Consider the following 17,470-nt stretch of genomic DNA (forward strand, 5'->3'; position numbering starts at 1 on the left):
AAAAAAATAGTGATCACGTTATGGAAAAACGTATGTCAGGATAAGGAGAATTTTATTGAAAATTGCTTTTATTTATAACTAGCTTTTGCCCGCGGCTCCGCCCGCGTATAAAGTTTTCGGCAAAAGTTTTCCGGGAGCCTATGTTCTTCCTAGGGTCTCAAACTGTCTCCATACCAAATTTCATCTTAATACGTTGGGTAGTTTTTGAGTTTAACACGTTCAGGCAGACAGATGCAGCGGGGACTTTGTTTTATAATATATCTTTTAGAACTTTTAAGAGGAACAATCCCGTCATACATCATTGTTGCATAACTTTAACCGTTTACGCAGCGCACGCAGCAGGAAGCTCTCAAAACTAATATTTTTCTCCGTTTTTGCAACATGTTTCATTACTGCTCCGCTCCTATTGGCCATAGCGTGATGATATATAGCATATAGCTCCAGGAACAAAGGTCTATCCAACACAAAAATATTTTTCAGTTCAAACCGGTTGTTCCTGAGATTAGCCATTACTGCTCCGCTCCTTTTAGTCATAACGTGATGATAGCTATAGCACTCCACAGGCTATTCAACACAAATATTTTTCAGTTCAAACCGGTAGTTCCTGAGATTAGCTACACTGCTCCGCTCCCAGGGTATAGCGTGATGATATATAGCCTATAGCACTCCATGACCAAAGGGCTATCCAACACAAAAGAATTTTTCAATTTGAACTGGTAGTTCCTGAGATTAGCTACCACTGCTCCGCTCCCATTGGGTATAGCGTGATGATATATAGCCTATAGCACTCGACCAAAGGGCTATCCAACACAAAATATTTTTCAATTTGAAACTGGTAGTTCCTGAGATTAGCTATTACTGCTCCGCTCCCATTGGGTATAGCGTGATGATATATAGCCCATAGCACTCCACGACCAAAGGGCTATCCAACACAAAAATATTTTTTCAATTTAAACCGGTAGTTCCTGAGATTAGCCATTACTGCTCCGCTTCTTCTGGGTATAGCGTGATGATATATAGCCTATAGCACTCCACGAACAAAGGGCTATCCAACGCAAAAAGAATTTTTCAGTTTGGACCGTATAGATTATGCGGAACGTTATGTATACCGTTACATAATTATATTATGTATTAAGGCACAACCTAAAAATGCTGACACATATTAGAGAATAATTTATCAGCACTTTTAAATAAAACATCATTATTATATAATCTGCTGTTATGATTTCAGCCCCGGGCAATTCTTGTGCGCTAGGTCTCCACACCGAATGCACGCCCATGCACTGGGGACATTTGTCGTTGCTCTGGGAACACATTGGGTGGGTATACCTCTTGGTTGTAAGAACACATTGAGGTCCATCAGGGTTCGCGAACATTTCCCTTCCTTCTTCTTTCCGCCCTTACTAAAAGACGAATCGTATCCTTTCCCAACCCTCCCCTCCCCCGAATTCCCGCTGAACTATACAACATTCCCCAATTGTTCAACTCAACTTTCACCATTTTACTAGTGGGAGAGGTTGTAGAGGAAAGCTACTTAGCGAATACCTGAAACTCGCTCCCCACCTCCTCTCACATAACTCATTCCCTGTGGGATCAATATGTAGATACTGGTTTTTAGGAATTGATAACACAGTAGTTGACACATGGTTGACAGTTGACACCTACTGAGGTGGCAAACTGGTGGCAAATAGAGACAACTTAAATGTGGTAAAAGTTGAATAATTTTCTATGCAAATTACAACTCAAAACCTACTACAGTAGCGCTAGAGTAGCAAGAAGACATCATATAATTAGTAGTTGTAAACGGAATAAAATTTGCTGATTTAATCATTATGTATAAATCTAGTGACTAGTGTAGTTCATGTAGTTCATATATCGAGATTCATCTGCAATGTATTAAACCTGAATTATAACATTGGCCTGGCAAATTATAACAATCACTGCCTCTGTGGTAGGATTGCAATGTTGAGGTCTTGGGGTTCGATTTCCGGTTCGAGCATAGTGGTGTTGGATTTTCTACTCAGTATTAGTTCAGAGTCTAGAATTTGTGTCCAATATGACGATAGGGCGCCCTATCACATCACGGGACGGATACACAGCGGAAACTGGGTGCACCAATAGGGGACCGGCCTATGCTTGATTTTGTACATTATTCTATATGTAATGGTTAATCATACGAAAAAGAAGCACTCCTGCGAAAACTGCATAAATATTAGTTAAAAAATGAGCGAGTAATTAATATTTAAAATATTGTAATGTGCAAAGTGGGCGCGATGTGGGGATATCGCTTCATCTCTTTCTTTTTACGCGTCGTAATTCCCATTGACGTCACATGTGGGTATTTCGTCTCTTTTCTGTTTCTTGTTAATTACCTTTCCTACCGAAATTCGAAGACTTATAACTTGTTGATTTTTTACCGGATTTCAATAATTCCTTCTGTGTTATAATTTATATTATGTAAATATTTGATAATAGTAAAGAACAAAAATGAGTCGGGTACCCTATTACCTTTGTCTACCATTTCGGGGATAAAAGGCATGAGTTTGTGTATGTGTGTGTATGTCAATAATAACAAAGTTGTAGCTTTTTTCTTGTTTAACTCAATATCCTTCTCTAATAATTTTCGGCACAATTTTTAAAATTGAACCACTTACTATCGTGGCGTTAAACAATGACGCTTTTCGGTAGACACTTTTTCATACACAGATTAGATTCTCCCACCCTCCATACTTTGGCTTTGGTATTTGGTTGACATTCTAGTTTATTGGTCTATGGTTGACCTAGGCTGTATGGCTTAGAGCCTTCTCCTTAAGGAGTAAATCCTCAGAACAATGACAAGCATAGAAGTAACACTATGACATTTGAGTGTACTCTGTCTTTGACAGCAAGAAATTTAATTGTGTTGCGATCCCTTCTGACATCTTATCGATATAGATAGATGCTTTGTCTATCGGCTATGGTAAATTCACAGACCTGCTTAAATAAACAGTTTTCGGTCAGTCAACTACAAACCGTTGCAAATTGCTATTTTAGATAAAGGTTAAAAAAAAGATATCAAAACCCTGATTTGGTATTCAAGTACCAAAAAGTCTGGGTATATAAAAGCACTCGGTAAAAAGCTGTTAAATTACAATAAACTATAGAACTACCGGCGTTCTTCGAGCTAAATTTTGTCCAATTTTCATTTGCTATTTACAGCAGTTTCCATGCCTTCCGAAACGTCATTTACTAAACACAAAAAAGGTTTAGCATTTAGATTATTAAATTAAGAAATTGTTAGAAATTTCGGAAGGAATGGAAACCGCTCTAAGTAACAAACAAGAAATCGGCCGGAATTTCGTCTAGGAGAAAGCCAGTACGCCTTCTGTTCTTTTCTGACTTTCTTAGGCATTAAAAGATACCCAAGAGGTGGGATTTGACAGAAGCTACAAAAATGAGACAGTAAAATTAAAACACAGCGGTATTATTCATGTCACATATGTTTGATAACTTATTTCAATGTTAATAAAACTTTGTCAAAATGCTTAGAGCAAACACGGTGCTGTTTTTTCCAATGCCAATTGGGATATGGCAACGATACGTTTTGCCTCATAGCATCATCTGTGGGGAATCTGCAATGAAACACATTGTATGAAACACACTATGAAAATCAGATAGTTTCCTCGACCCCAGCCTTCGCGCACGGTTTCCAAGTGGCTTTTACCATTACACCACCATATATTGAAAGTAAAATGCAATTTATGCAAAATAGTAAACTACAATATACCAACATCTATGTTATCGACAGAATATGCAGCACAACACTATTGAACACGACTACGTAAATTGGTAAAAATGAAAAATACTTAATAATGACTGGATCAAATGGCCAACAGCAGATTATAATATGACTACAGCATAATAAAGCATAATTAATAACACTTTTTGCCCTTATGTACAGGGTTTAAGCAAATATATCAGGTTTTTTGTTTACTTACCGATGGAAGCTGATGATTTCAGTTTCATTTTCTTTACGAGAAGAATGAGATTTACACCCCACAATTACGCAGGCCATTGCTTGTTCCTAGGGCTATATTTTACTTAAACAGCACTGTGTATTTATTAAAATTAACAACAATAATGTTACACAACATGTAGCCACTTTAGAAAAGTACGCGCTGAAGTATAACGTAACTAAATTGTGTGAGCGCGTTTGTGACATTGTTTTGAGATTGGCAAGTTGGAACATTTGACATTTTATTTGCTTTTCATTCGGCATCATAAAGATGACCAAAGGTAACCATTTGATTATTTTAAAGTGTACGCAAGCCGACCTTAGCAACATAATATTTGTCTCGTTCTTTTCAACGGTTTTGGCCTATTTGAAAAAATAGGATAAGTATATGAGGGTAATTTAGATTCCTTCTATGCTTGTTCTTGTTCTGAGAGTAAATCAAACCAAAAAAAAAAAGGTCTATGGTTGACATCTGATCTAAGTTGTCTCTGATGCTAGTTGTGACAGGACAAGATTTTATTTGATTGTAATTTGTATTCCTGAATTCAGTAAAAAGGGATCGGCCTCCATCAGAGTACTTTGTAATAAAATAAACTGATTACTCATATCAAGGTTTATGGATAATATAAATGAAGAAAATATAGAAGAATTGTCAGCAATGGACAGGAATGAGTCATCGCGACTAGTCGCTCCAAATAATACCACAAAAACGAGTTACTTAAATCTCGTCAGTAACATCTGTGCATTGATATTTTTGGGGATCATCATGTTCTGCTGCTTCAAAGACGGTGTTACACTTTTTTCATTTCATCCAACTCTGATGTCACTGGGGGTAAATATTATTATTATAATTTATAGAAAATACAATGAGTAAATTTATAATGGCTTCTAGAATTAGTATTTGAGGATTCGTCCATGAACACGCCTACCAAAAGCATAGAGATAAGTTGTTCTGTGTTTGGACAAATTTAAAACAACCCCCTTTATTTTTAGATAAAATTTAATTTATTTCAAACAAATGTAGTTAAATGGAATTATTTGGTAGGTGCATAGGGCTTGCAAATGGGTTAAAAGCCAAGTAGGGTAGGTGTCTCTCTGGATGATTCTAAATTGGACCTGGCTGGGTAGGAACACATTGCTACCAAATTTGTTGTCTGTAGATTAGAAGTACAAAATAATGATTGGTAAAATGGACAACAAATTATTTGACGTAATTTATTTATTAATGCTAAAAACTGCTATATACTTACACTTTACTGTCATATTTTTATATGGATAGGCAGTGTAAAATGAATAATCTAATATTATCTTTAATTTAATTACTTAATTCATATAATAAATCATTTTTGTAATAAGTTCGCACTTCTCAGCATGGGGCATTAAGACATAATTGATTATAAATATTAATCTGATGTTTGACTACTAGCTATAGTCCATTTATGTTAAAAAGAAAGAAAATAAGTCATCGAGGTGCAACTGAAGGGTAAAAGTTTATTCATAGAGTAAATATCTGAATCCAAATTTGTAATAAAAATTATGCAAAAAATAATCTTAATTATTTCAAATTAAAATATATTCATAATATATTTTAATCAATTCCACCAACTCAGACACACCACATGCTCTTTATTTGTCACTGATGTGATATCATTAGTAGTTAGTAAATATAAATTTTGTGTGATTCCTTGTATGCTCTTCACATTGACATTTTAATCATGCAGTTTAAAGTAGGCTTTTAGAAAATTGAATATAACTTTTCTTACTCCTGTTAATCATCGGTCCACCTTTATTATTACCAATAATAATTGGTAAGTTATTCATTTTTTAAATCTGCATTTGGGTCTGCCTTGACCAATTCCTCCAGACTTGACTTAATAATTGCTTGTGATGTATTTCATTGTTGGGTGTGGCTAAGTCACAGAAAATAATGACTCACTATTTTCTTCTTGTGAATATACTATAAGTCATGTGAAATTACAATATTGCAATGTCTACACACAATTAAAATATAGAATACAAAAACTTTATACTAACATCATTATATTATGGTATAATTTGTAGGCTGACAATTACCTCTATGTGAACTGACGGGACAAATTCCATCTGACATGAAATCTTTACGAGTTTTTTTTTCGAGTGGGTAATCATTATGACATCAGCTATCAGCGCAATAACACCAGGAGATCTTGCCACAGAGTGGATGCCAATAAGACTGCGGTGTGCTCGACATTGGGTTCTGCAAGTATTTGGTGGAATAATAATACTTGTAGGATTCTTAATAATATTGTCAAACAAAATTATCAATGACAAGCCACATTTCACTACCCTGCATGGAAAATTTGGACTAGCGGCACTAATTTTTATGTTATCTACAATGATTGGTGGTATAGGCGCTCTGTATAGTTTGAAACTAAAACATTATCTTGCACCAATTTACACAAAATTGATACATGCTTCAGTAGGTTTGGTTACATTTGTTTTGGGGGTAATTGCCATATGTCTTGGATTATTCTCCCATTGGGGTGGAAATTTGGAGATGCCCTAAGATACACATGTTTTACTTTAGTTCTTTTCATCATGTTGTTCACTATCCTAAGACCATGCTTAAAAATATACTTCAGGGTCAAAGAACGATTTGAAAACGCAAATTAATGAATCAATATGAATAATTAAAACCATCTAGATAAATTAAGCTTGACTATGTTGTTCTTGCATACCTATTGTGATATTTTGCTATATTTGTCATTCCCTGTAAAATTTATATATATGCGCTATCTTTTCCAAGCGACTTCGCTGGCGTTTTTCGGAAGTCCGCAATTTTTTCCAGGACAAAAAGTCCTATATCCTTGCCAGGGTCTCAGAATATCTTTATACCAAATTTTATCACAATTCATTGAATAGATTTCCTCGATAAATGGGCTATCCAACATTGAAAGATTTTTTCAATTTGAGCCAGTTTTTCTGAGATTAGTTTGCTCAAACAAAGAAACAAACATTCTTAAGTTTTATATCATTAATAATAATACATAATTTATATTTTTTATTTGTGATAATTTTTTTGGTGCTGTTTTGTAAAAGTATAAGAATGGTGTATATTTTCCTTTATTCGATACAGATCCACAGATTTGTTGTGGGCCTTGTGGTTATGACATAAATTATATATATTTTTAAGTGTGACTAATACTATTATTTAATTGAAAACTATGATATAGTGCAAGTAAAAATCTATATACTGATGTAGAAAGGTAAGATATACGATTTATTGATATAAATACACACAGCTATTAAGTAGTGTCAATGAATATGTCTTTAGATAAATTTAACATAAGGGAGGTCGCTCACGGCCAGTTTGATGCAGCAATGCAGTAGTGTTGCGATTCCAAAATTGTCACGATTCATTCGCGGTAGTCCACATTCGCCCAAATCTACGATTTTCTATCGCTACAATCGCAATGCTGTGGCGCTTCAGTAGGAATGCTGTCGCTTTGCAAACGAGCAGCTGTCGCGACGCAACATGTCAACACCTATACAGAATTCAACGTGAACGCCACAATTGCGAGATGGACTAGTTAGAGAAATTTGCTTAAGTTAGCATAGTTTACAATTACAATGCTGTCGCGCGGCTGTGTAGCTACCGAAGTACGTTGCAAGCGCCACGAATGTTATACTAATTATACAGACACTCGTGAAGTACACAAAACGCGCGACAGTATCGCTGCAAAATTCCCCGTGGGCGACCTCGCTAAAACGATAGTATCTTATTACTATCCGACTTCAATAAAAGGAAGAGGTTAACAATTCGAAATGTATTTTTTAAAATTTATGTTAAGTATATTATTCTTTTCATTATTCAATACACATTTATTATTGTAATGTGAAATGATCTTCTGAATGTACCTTATAAGGGAATAGAATTTAGAATGGATGTAGAGTAATTAATATGTATATGAAAAACCAGCGTTATTATTTATGGTTGGATGGTGTCAAATATATTGGTAGATTAGTCTATATAAAGTGAGTATATATTATGTAGAATGTTAAGATGTGCAGCAAGCTGCTGTACTATGTGAAGTGTTTTCTCTCTGACTTAGAGAATTTTGTGCTAAAATTATAGGTAAATGGCCGAATCCTAAATATTTAGAAGCAAATTGTATTTGATAACTATTTTCACCATAATATGATATACATGTGGCATTTTTTTTTAAATATTAGTAAGTACTTATATCTTATAAAGAACAAATTTAAAACTAATTTCAAATTTCCATCACTATGGGAACAAGCCACATAATCTTGCCAAAGAAGAGTTTCTCAAAATATGTGTATTTTGTTGATAAGTTTTTAGCTATACAAATAAATGTTTACATAGGTACCTATTGGTAGATATAGATGGAGTTTTTTTATGTTTTGTGTATAACAGTGGTAGGTACAGGTATTTGTTGGTAAAATTAGATATGTAAGTATATAAAATGAAAATAGGTGCATGCCTTTTAAGCCCCTGTAAAATATTGTTATTTCTTGTGTTTTACAATCATTGCAAGAAAAATCAAAATAGATGTAGGACGTAGCTAATAATAATTTTACATAAAAATATGGTTTTCTATAAATATTCCTTATTATGGGGTAATCTTCCATATTTACAAAATTTTGCTTGATTTTTATTTTGTAAGTGAAATTATATCGATGTCTATTTACATTTATAAATATTTAAAACAATATAATAAATAAATGGAGCATGAACGTATTAGTTTCATTTATGTATTAGTTTCATTTATGGCTTAGAAAAATATTTGTTTCACCACAATATGGGCAGGTGATCGGTATTGAACCTAGAAAGGCCATTGTTCACTCTAGATTTTTGCGCTCACCAGCTATCTTCTTTAAACAAACAAAAATTCGTAGCAACGCCAATGTATAGCAATATATTATATTTATCCCCCGAGGCAATTCTTGTGCACTCGGTTTCTACAGCGAATGCACGCCCGTGCACCAGGGGACATTTGGCGCAGCTGTAAGCATACAGTTGAGTGTGTATACGTCACGGTCCCCAAGTCACATTGAGGCCTATAATGAGGGCTCGTGAATTCTCTTTTCGTCCCATCCTAAGAGGGTTCCTTGTCCTTCTCCCATACTGCCTGTCCTCTCCCAATTTTATATTACAAAGTTTATTTTTCGCTGTTTTGTTAGTTATACAGTACTTATATATTATACTAGCTTTTGCCCGCGGCTCCGCCCGCGTTATAAAGTTTTTCAGGCTAATGTTTTCCGTTATAAAAGTAGTAGTTTCCCGGGAGCCTATGTTCTTCCCAGGATCTCAAACTGTCTCCATACCAAATTTCATCTTAATACGTTGGGTAGTTTAACACGTTCAGGCAGACAGATGCAGCGGGGGACTTTGTTTTATAATATATATTTTTAGAACTTTTTAAGAGGAACAATCCCGTCATACATCATTGTTGCATAACTTTAACCGTTTACGCAGTGCACGCAACGGAAGCTCTCAAAACTAATAATTTTTCTCCGTTTTTGCAACATGTTTCATTACTGCTCCGCTCCTATTGATCATAGCGTGGTGATATATAGCCTATAGCGCTCCACAAATAAAGGGCTATCCAACACAAAACGAATTTTTCAGTTCAAACTGGTAGTTCCTGAGATTAGCCATTACTGCTCCACTCCTATTGGTCATAGCGTGATGATATATAACTTTGAGCACTCCACAAACAAAGGACTATTCAACACAAAAAGAATTTTTTAGTTTGGACCGGTAGTTCCTGAGATTAGCCATTACTGCTCCGTTCCTATTGGGTATAGCGTGATGATATATAGCCTATAGCAATCCACGAATAAAGGGCTATCCAACGCAAAAAGAATTTTTCAGTTTGAATCGGTAGTTCCTGAGATTAGCCATTACTGCTCCGCTCCTATTGGGTAGAGCGTGATGATATATAGCCTATAGTACTCCACGAACAAAGGGCTATCCAACGCAAAAAGAATTTTTCAGTTTGGCCCGGTAGTTCCTCAGATTAGCCATTACTGCTCCGCTCCTATTAGGTATAGCGTGATGATATATAAGCCTATAGCACTCCACAAACAAAGGGCTATCCAACGCAAAAGAATTTTTCAGTTTGGACTGGTAGTTCCTGAGATTAGCGCGATCAAACAAACAAACTCTTCAGCTTTATATAATAGTATATAGAAGTATATAGATAGTATAACATACTTATATGATTCCCCATTATATCCCCGAGACAATTCTATGCCCATGCATAGGGGCACATTTGACGCGACTAGGCACACAGTTCAGTGTATATACCTCATAATTGTTAAATGCACATTAAGGCCTATAAGGAATTGCGAACATTCCCTTTCCCTCTCCCTTCCAACCATCCTGAGAGGGCTCTTTCTCCTTTCTCTTCTCTTCCTTCCCTCAGTCCCCTCCCTTCTTCCTCCCGGGCCCTGTGACCGGACAGCTGTGGGTTGCCAGCGTACTGTCCGCTGGCACCCTCGGTGATAACGGCAGGGCCCACTACATCTTCCTAGGGACTACCGTGGTTGCTAAGCCGGGGATCGCCTGTACCCTATTAGCAGGGTACCCCCGGTGACGACCAAGGCAGCCCTCCAAAAAAAAAAACAAAAAACAAGTAAGTATATGATTGAACCCAATACAGAACCGATAATTCTCATCCTATTTTATGTTGGAGTTCCTTGCTACATCAGGCCCTATAACAACAAAATTAAAATGATACCATTATGGAGCTATACGAAATCAAACGCAAAAAGAATCTTGGGGTAAAACATAATTCCCCTGAACAAAAACGAAAAATTTACTATTAAATTGAGTTGATCATAATGGAGTCGGTTAAAGCAGTGAAGATAATGTTAAACATTAAAATAAAAGTATTTTACGGACTTTGTAGCGGTTTTTTATATTATTGTTTTCTCCCAACGTTTCGAATACTGCACCCAAAGAGAATTATAATATACTTATATGGAAAACTGCAGCCTTCGTGGTCATGGGGTGGAGCAGGGCTGAGATGTTGGTCCTACGAAAAGTCAAAGTTACAATAGTATTGTAATGCTCTTTGGTTACAATATCTACCTAATTTTTTCAATTTTACATACATAACATACATAACATCACGCATTTATCCCCGAAGGGGTATGCAGAGGCGCAACTAGGGCACCCACTTTTCGCCAGGTATGTTCCGTCCCATGATGTGATAGGGGGCGAGCCTATCGCCATATCGGGCACAAATTCCAGACTCCGGGCTGATAGTGAGCAGAAAAACCCAAATATCACTTTGCCTGACCCGGGATTCGAACCCAGGACCTCAGAGCGCTATTGTACCGGACATGCAATACAACTACGCCACCGAGGCAGTCAGTCAGTTCAATTTTACGACATTCTAAATTATTTTTTTAAGTATTGACCGTCCGATCTACGCATTGTAGCTTTTTGTTTTGAGAGAAATTTTGTCTTGGTAATTCATAACATAATATCATTATCGATTTTACTATCGTAATATCGAAAGGTACCTAGTGAGTAACCCTATAGGCTATAAGGCTAGTTATAATATTGCAAACGATCAAAAGTAATTTTTATCGATATGGAATATTTTATTACCGCGAAATATAAGGTCAGTCGGGGCAAGTGCGCCGACGGGGTAAGTGCACCTACCCTATATAAATCGAAAACTATTGATGTTATACAATTACCGCAATCTTATATCGATGCTACTAACTGAAATACAGTTCCACTAAAAACATAAATGGCTATGTTCATTTTAATACGATTTATTCGCCATTTTATTTTAAGTGTCATTTAGACCTGTAAACAGAGATGACCCCGTGAAAGATAACATCAAATATTTCAAGATATTTAACATATTTCTGTAAACCAGTAAGGTGAATACATAGTTTAAACCTTTTATTTTAACTTCCTGTCTGAATTTTATTTATACAGGGTCATTTTGTGACCCTAGACTTAAATGTAACTGCGAGAAAGTCATCTTGAAAGAAGCAGTTTACTATAAGTTACTCTAACCTAAGGTCAAAAACAAAAAAGTAAAATTTTCAAACAAAATAAATATTCAAATAGTCATTTCATTTTTAAACATCCTTTTGCCACTACTACTATACTAGAATTCGTCGGAGCGGCAACATCGCACACAGTCATTGATAATATTATGCTCACGCACACGAACAAGTGATGCACACTCGGAGCGCAAGGGTAGTTCGTCGCACCGCGCGCGCCGCGCCGCAACCGAACAGCTGATGTCGGCGCTTTAACTACCTAGGGTTTTGTGTCGTGCCACATCACTCAATCAACAATTAGACCAGCAGCGACAACGCTACGCCGAGGTTACAAAAAGACACATACCTAAACATCATCATCATCATCAGCCACATAAAGTCCACTGTTGAACATAGGCCTCCCCTAAAGATTTCCAGACGGACCTGTCGAAAGCTGCCTGCATCCAATGTGTTCCCGCGACGTTTATCAAGTCGTCTGTCCACCTTGCAGGTGGACATCCAACGCCAACATAAACATCACGCACTAATCATCACATTTCTTAGAACAATATTTTCTATGCTCAAACTATCATCATAAGCAAACAACACTAATCAAACAACCACAACTGCATAAGTTAGGTACACATAACACATGATTACCGTAATTTTAAAGTTATTTTATTCTTTTAAATCAAAACACACACATTCTAATGTAGGTAGTTCATCCTTTTTAGTAGATAAGTAGGTATAATAAATACGTTCAACGATTAGTTTTATAACACTCATAACAATAAAATATCATTCTGCAAGTCTGGCAATTCACACGAACAATTAATAACGAAGTTACAATGTTGATGATAATTAGGTAATGTGATAGTTTGAGGTAAAAATGTCGAGCGACGGGATACGTCACGGCGCGGCGCGGCATCCCAATAGGTATCTTAACATGTTTTCAAAATAGTAAATGCGTTTACCAATACCTAATGATGATTTGTAGATTGCTTGTTCCTTTAAAAGTTGTTTCATACTTCAAAGTACTTTTAATACAGTTAATTTGTGACTAGCTCGGTGCCGCAGTTGTATTATAGTACGGATGCTTTGCTAAGGTCACGGAATCGAATCCCGGGTCGGACAGAATGATATTGGATTTTTCCATTCAGTACCTATCGCAAATTCATAAATCCACATTAAAATCGTAATGACAGCCTCCGATAGAAACATAATCAATAGATTGTGATTAGTTCAGTTTCGCGTACGCGTCAACGATGCAACTTCGCGATCGTAAAATATTCAAAATGCTAAAAATATTTCTAAATATAGACTCTATTTTATACCTGTTAAGGTCGCATTTAGGGGACTACTTTAAATTTCTTTGTACCTGACCGACCAACACGCGACACACGAGTTTAGCGAATTCCACAAAGTAGCGGCAAGAGTAGTGTTGCCTGATGTCCCAATTTGCGCGGGATGTCCCGATTTTCAGAGTTCTGGGGACGTGACCCGTTTTGCACCAAAAAAATGATTAAAACCATTAAGTATTATGAAAAAATAAACTACGCATTCATCACTGTGTTGAGTGCGACAATGCAACCAAAATAGCACGTATCATCTCACTAGCGCTGAAGGTACAGTTTTGTTTATTGTGCAATATCTTGTTTATTTTATATCCTGTATGCCTATTGAAAATGAATGACTGAATCCAAAATCCCTATTATACTTTATAACTTAATTTTTTTTTTCAAAAATACTAAAATATTGCTGTGTATTATTTTAATTAGGTAGACTTTTCATTAATCTTTTCATCATAAATCATTACTTATTTTATTTTGTAATACAATTGTGTGTTAAATCTGTTAGAACATCATGTAATAAAATAAATCTAATATCAGAATTTTTGAAATGCTGTGTCGTTTTTGCAAGCTTTTTGGTAAAAAAGTTTATACTGACAACACTGCGAGTTTAGGCGAGAAAGAGTACGACTATTGTATTGAATAATCGCGCGCTTTTCGGACTCGGTCAAAGGCTCGGACGCATTGCCATAGTGTACCTATCTAGCAAAGAAATGGTACAGAAAGTATAATATGACGTTCGGTAATGTCTACGTAGTCTTCTTTTAGATATTATGACAAACCGAAATATTAATGTTGGAATTAAAATAAATGTCGGAATATCAAGGAGAATCTAAAAAAAATACGATACCAATAGATTTAAATCTTGTAACTTTAGTAATTATGTAGGTAACTTTTTTGGTAAGAAAACTATTTTAATAACGAAAATAACGTTTATAATTGACGAAATATTTTTTGTAGTAATTAATTATTGACTCAATGAACTGCTGCAACCAAGTCAGTGAACGTATTGGGAGTTCATTTGTGAGCTGACCTTCTGAACCCTATAGGTTCGGTAATAATATAATCAGCTGTGACGTAGTTCATTCACTTCAGTTAAGCGCGCTAAGAGTCAGCGTGATCAAAAAACCATAAATCTAAAATCGGGATTATTGACGTAAATATTCGTTACTTATGAATAATTCTTTGCACGGTGTTAGCAGAGGTCACCACGAACCTGTGGTTTCATTTAGTAACGCAATGTCGAAATGACCCTGTATATACTAAAATAAAGGATTTTTAGCAATGCGAAAAAATGTACTTAAAAATTGTCGAGTAGGGCAAGTGCGCCACAGTTAATAGTCGTATGGCGCACTTGCCCCTGATCCATATATAGCCAACCTTTTTTGAGAATAAGTTTTACTAATATGAATTATTATTATAAAAATGTTATACTTAACAGCAGAATTTTTTGTACTCAAGGTATTTTTCTTTCGAGCCGACTTAAATAAAAGGGCGTATTAGTTAATTCGTTTTTACAAAAGAAAAACTGAAATACCTTGGTCTAGAGCAACTTTACGTGAATAGGTTCCAACTGTTCGATCAGGCACGTTATCTGGATATAATGCAGCTAAAACATATCAAATGTCATAAGGCCAAATTCTAAGTAATTGAGTTATAACGCATTCGAAATTGTTAATTTCTACATTTTTGTATGTTATTTTAGTTTTTAGAAATAAAATGGATTTTTATATTAGGGCTACCATTTTTTTATTCCAACATATCCGCACACAAAACTCTAATATAGCAAAAATCTTATATAGCAAAAAAAAAATCTAAAATGTTTTGAAGCCCTGATTTACATATATATGGCGCACTTACCCCGAATTTCATTTGACAGCCATAGTTTGTTATAATATTGAGTGATTAAAAATTATCCAAGAGCATTGCGAGTAAAACTTATTTCTCTATGGACTAAAATGAGTGTTTTCTTTATAATGTTTCATATTGGTGTTTTTTTTTACACAGGCGCACTTACCCCATTTCCGGAGGCAAGTGCGCCTACTACCATTTTTTACTTTGAGCAAAATATTATTAATTTATGGTCCAATTTCCTTGAATGGCTATAGGTTGTTATCACAAAATACCAAATATTCTTAAATTAATAAAATTATATTCTTAAGTCAGCACAAAAAGAAATTATTTTGCATTGAATCCAGCTATGAAAATTTTATGGCGCACTTCCCCCGACTCACCTTAGATCCTGACTGCTGCTGAAAATATTTATAGTTCGACAAGGCTTTTTTAATATAAGAAATAAAAAAATAATTATATTAGAACTGGCAATTTGAAAATAAAATAAGTAATTATTGCCTATTGGAATAGACATTATAGACATATGAGAATAGGGGCATTCTCTGAGGGGCATGAATATGTCTAGCCTTGGTTCATAGCGTATTAGATCCAGTGATTAGATCCTTGATATAGGCAATATGTTTTTATGTTAATTATGACATTTCGCAATATAACAAGCATGGCAGGGATACATAATTTTGAATCTGAAAATCGGATGTTGGCTCACACCTTTCTGAAATTTAGAAATGTAGCCACTTTCGATTCTTTTCCTTGCAACTCGGTGTTATATATAAAGAGTGAAACGAAATTTTTGAAGCAATCTTAATAAAAGAATTGTTTCATTCACTCAGCGAAAAATTCAGCTTTTGTATGAGATAACGTCGTTTTCTATGGAAGCCGCGGCCGAACTTAGCACATTTTGACCATGTAAAGCATCATATTATTCCATTTCTGAATTTAAAATCAAAATCCAAAACGCTCCGAATCCTATACAAATTTAACTCACACATAGGCTGAATTTTTCCGTGGTTAATGATTTTTTTTTTTTGTTTTCAGCATGCAATTGTCGCAAATTTAGCAAATGGCCAGTCTGGAATTTAATTCAAATAAAGTGCTCGTTATTTTTATTAATCGAAACATCTTAATATTCGAATGAATTTATTACCGTACGCTACAATTTCCCACCACTACCATAGTATGAATAATCGAGGGAACCGTGTACTGTACAACCTACATTGTCATTGTGATTGATTTGATATTTTCGGTATTACAGCGTTTTTTATACACAATATTGATTTGGTTCCTTTGTGGTCTTAAAAGTTATTTCCAAAGGAAAACGTGATTTAGAAGGTTAGTGTAGCCTAGAAAACTATTTTCGTACCTACCTTTAAGATGGCGTCTTATTTTTATTCTAAGCATTGCGCTGTTTTGTTCTAGATGCGGAAAATTAAATTGCAATCATCGGACAATGAAGTCTTTACTGTCGACGTTGAGATCGCTAAATGTTCTGTTACTATCAAAACTATGTTGGAGGACTTAGGAATGGAGGATGACGAGGAAGAGGTGGTACCGTTGCCTAATGTTAACTCTGCTATTCTCAAAAAAGTGATTCAGTGGGCAACATATCATAAAGATGACCCACCGCTACCCGAAGACGATGAAAATAAAGAAAAAAGAACGGATGATATTTCATCTTGGGATGCCGATTTTTTGAAAGTCGATCAAGGCACACTTTTTGAATTAATTTTAGCAGCAAATTACCTAGACATCAAAGGCCTATTGGATGTCACATGTAAAACGGTAGCCAATATGATCAAAGGTAAGACACCAGAAGAAATTCGTAAAACATTTAACATCAAGAATGATTTTACTGCAGCTGAAGAGGACCAAGTTCGCAAGGAAAATGAGTGGTGTGAAGAAAAATAAGCTAAAAAGCTATCTTGCATTGCATACCCATGTGATTTAAGGTTTTAGTTTTAATCAGTAAATAAATAAATAATTTAAATTATTGTATAGTTTAACAATTAAATTGTTTTGCCAGGTCATTTACTAAGTTGATTGTGAAGTCATGTATCCCCTAAATGAAACAAAAGAGATAGACATAAAAGTACATACTATTGTAATCTTTATGAATACCTTGCTTTGTTCAATAATTTGCAACAATTGCCCCTTTGTGAAAAAATCTATAATATTGCATAAAGTGGTAGCAATATGTTAACTGAAATGAATAAATTGTTGAATACTGAATTTTGTGATCAACTTATGTTGTTACTATTGTGTT

General features: G+C 35.2%; 1 protein-coding gene and 1 pseudogene across 1 annotated transcript; both read left to right on the forward strand.

Annotated features, from left to right (window-relative positions):
• The first annotated feature begins 4,463 nt into the window (after positions 1-4,463).
• On the forward strand, positions 4,464-6,803 carry LOC119190140 (annotated as a pseudogene).
• Positions 6,804-16,292: 9,489 nt separating this feature from the next.
• LOC115445831 (S-phase kinase-associated protein 1) lies at positions 16,293-17,448 on the forward strand. Its single transcript, XM_030172289.2, has 2 exons — positions 16,293-16,539; positions 16,627-17,448. Exon 2 carries the CDS (start codon positions 16,627-16,629, stop codon positions 17,113-17,115), a length of 489 nt encoding a protein of 162 aa, XP_030028149.1. The 5' UTR covers positions 16,293-16,539; the 3' UTR covers positions 17,116-17,448.
• The last annotated feature ends 22 nt before the right edge of the window (positions 17,449-17,470 follow it).

Source organism: Manduca sexta, chromosome 22 (genome assembly GCF_014839805.1).
Source record: "Manduca sexta isolate Smith_Timp_Sample1 chromosome 22, JHU_Msex_v1.0, whole genome shotgun sequence".
In the NCBI taxonomy this organism is placed as follows: domain Eukaryota; kingdom Metazoa; phylum Arthropoda; class Insecta; order Lepidoptera; family Sphingidae; genus Manduca; species Manduca sexta.

Excerpts from the sequence above, each read along its gene's own strand:
- LOC115445831 (XM_030172289.2), top strand. The coding sequence starts at position 16,627 with ATGCGGAAAATTAAATTGCAATCATCGGACAATGAAGTCTTTACTGTC.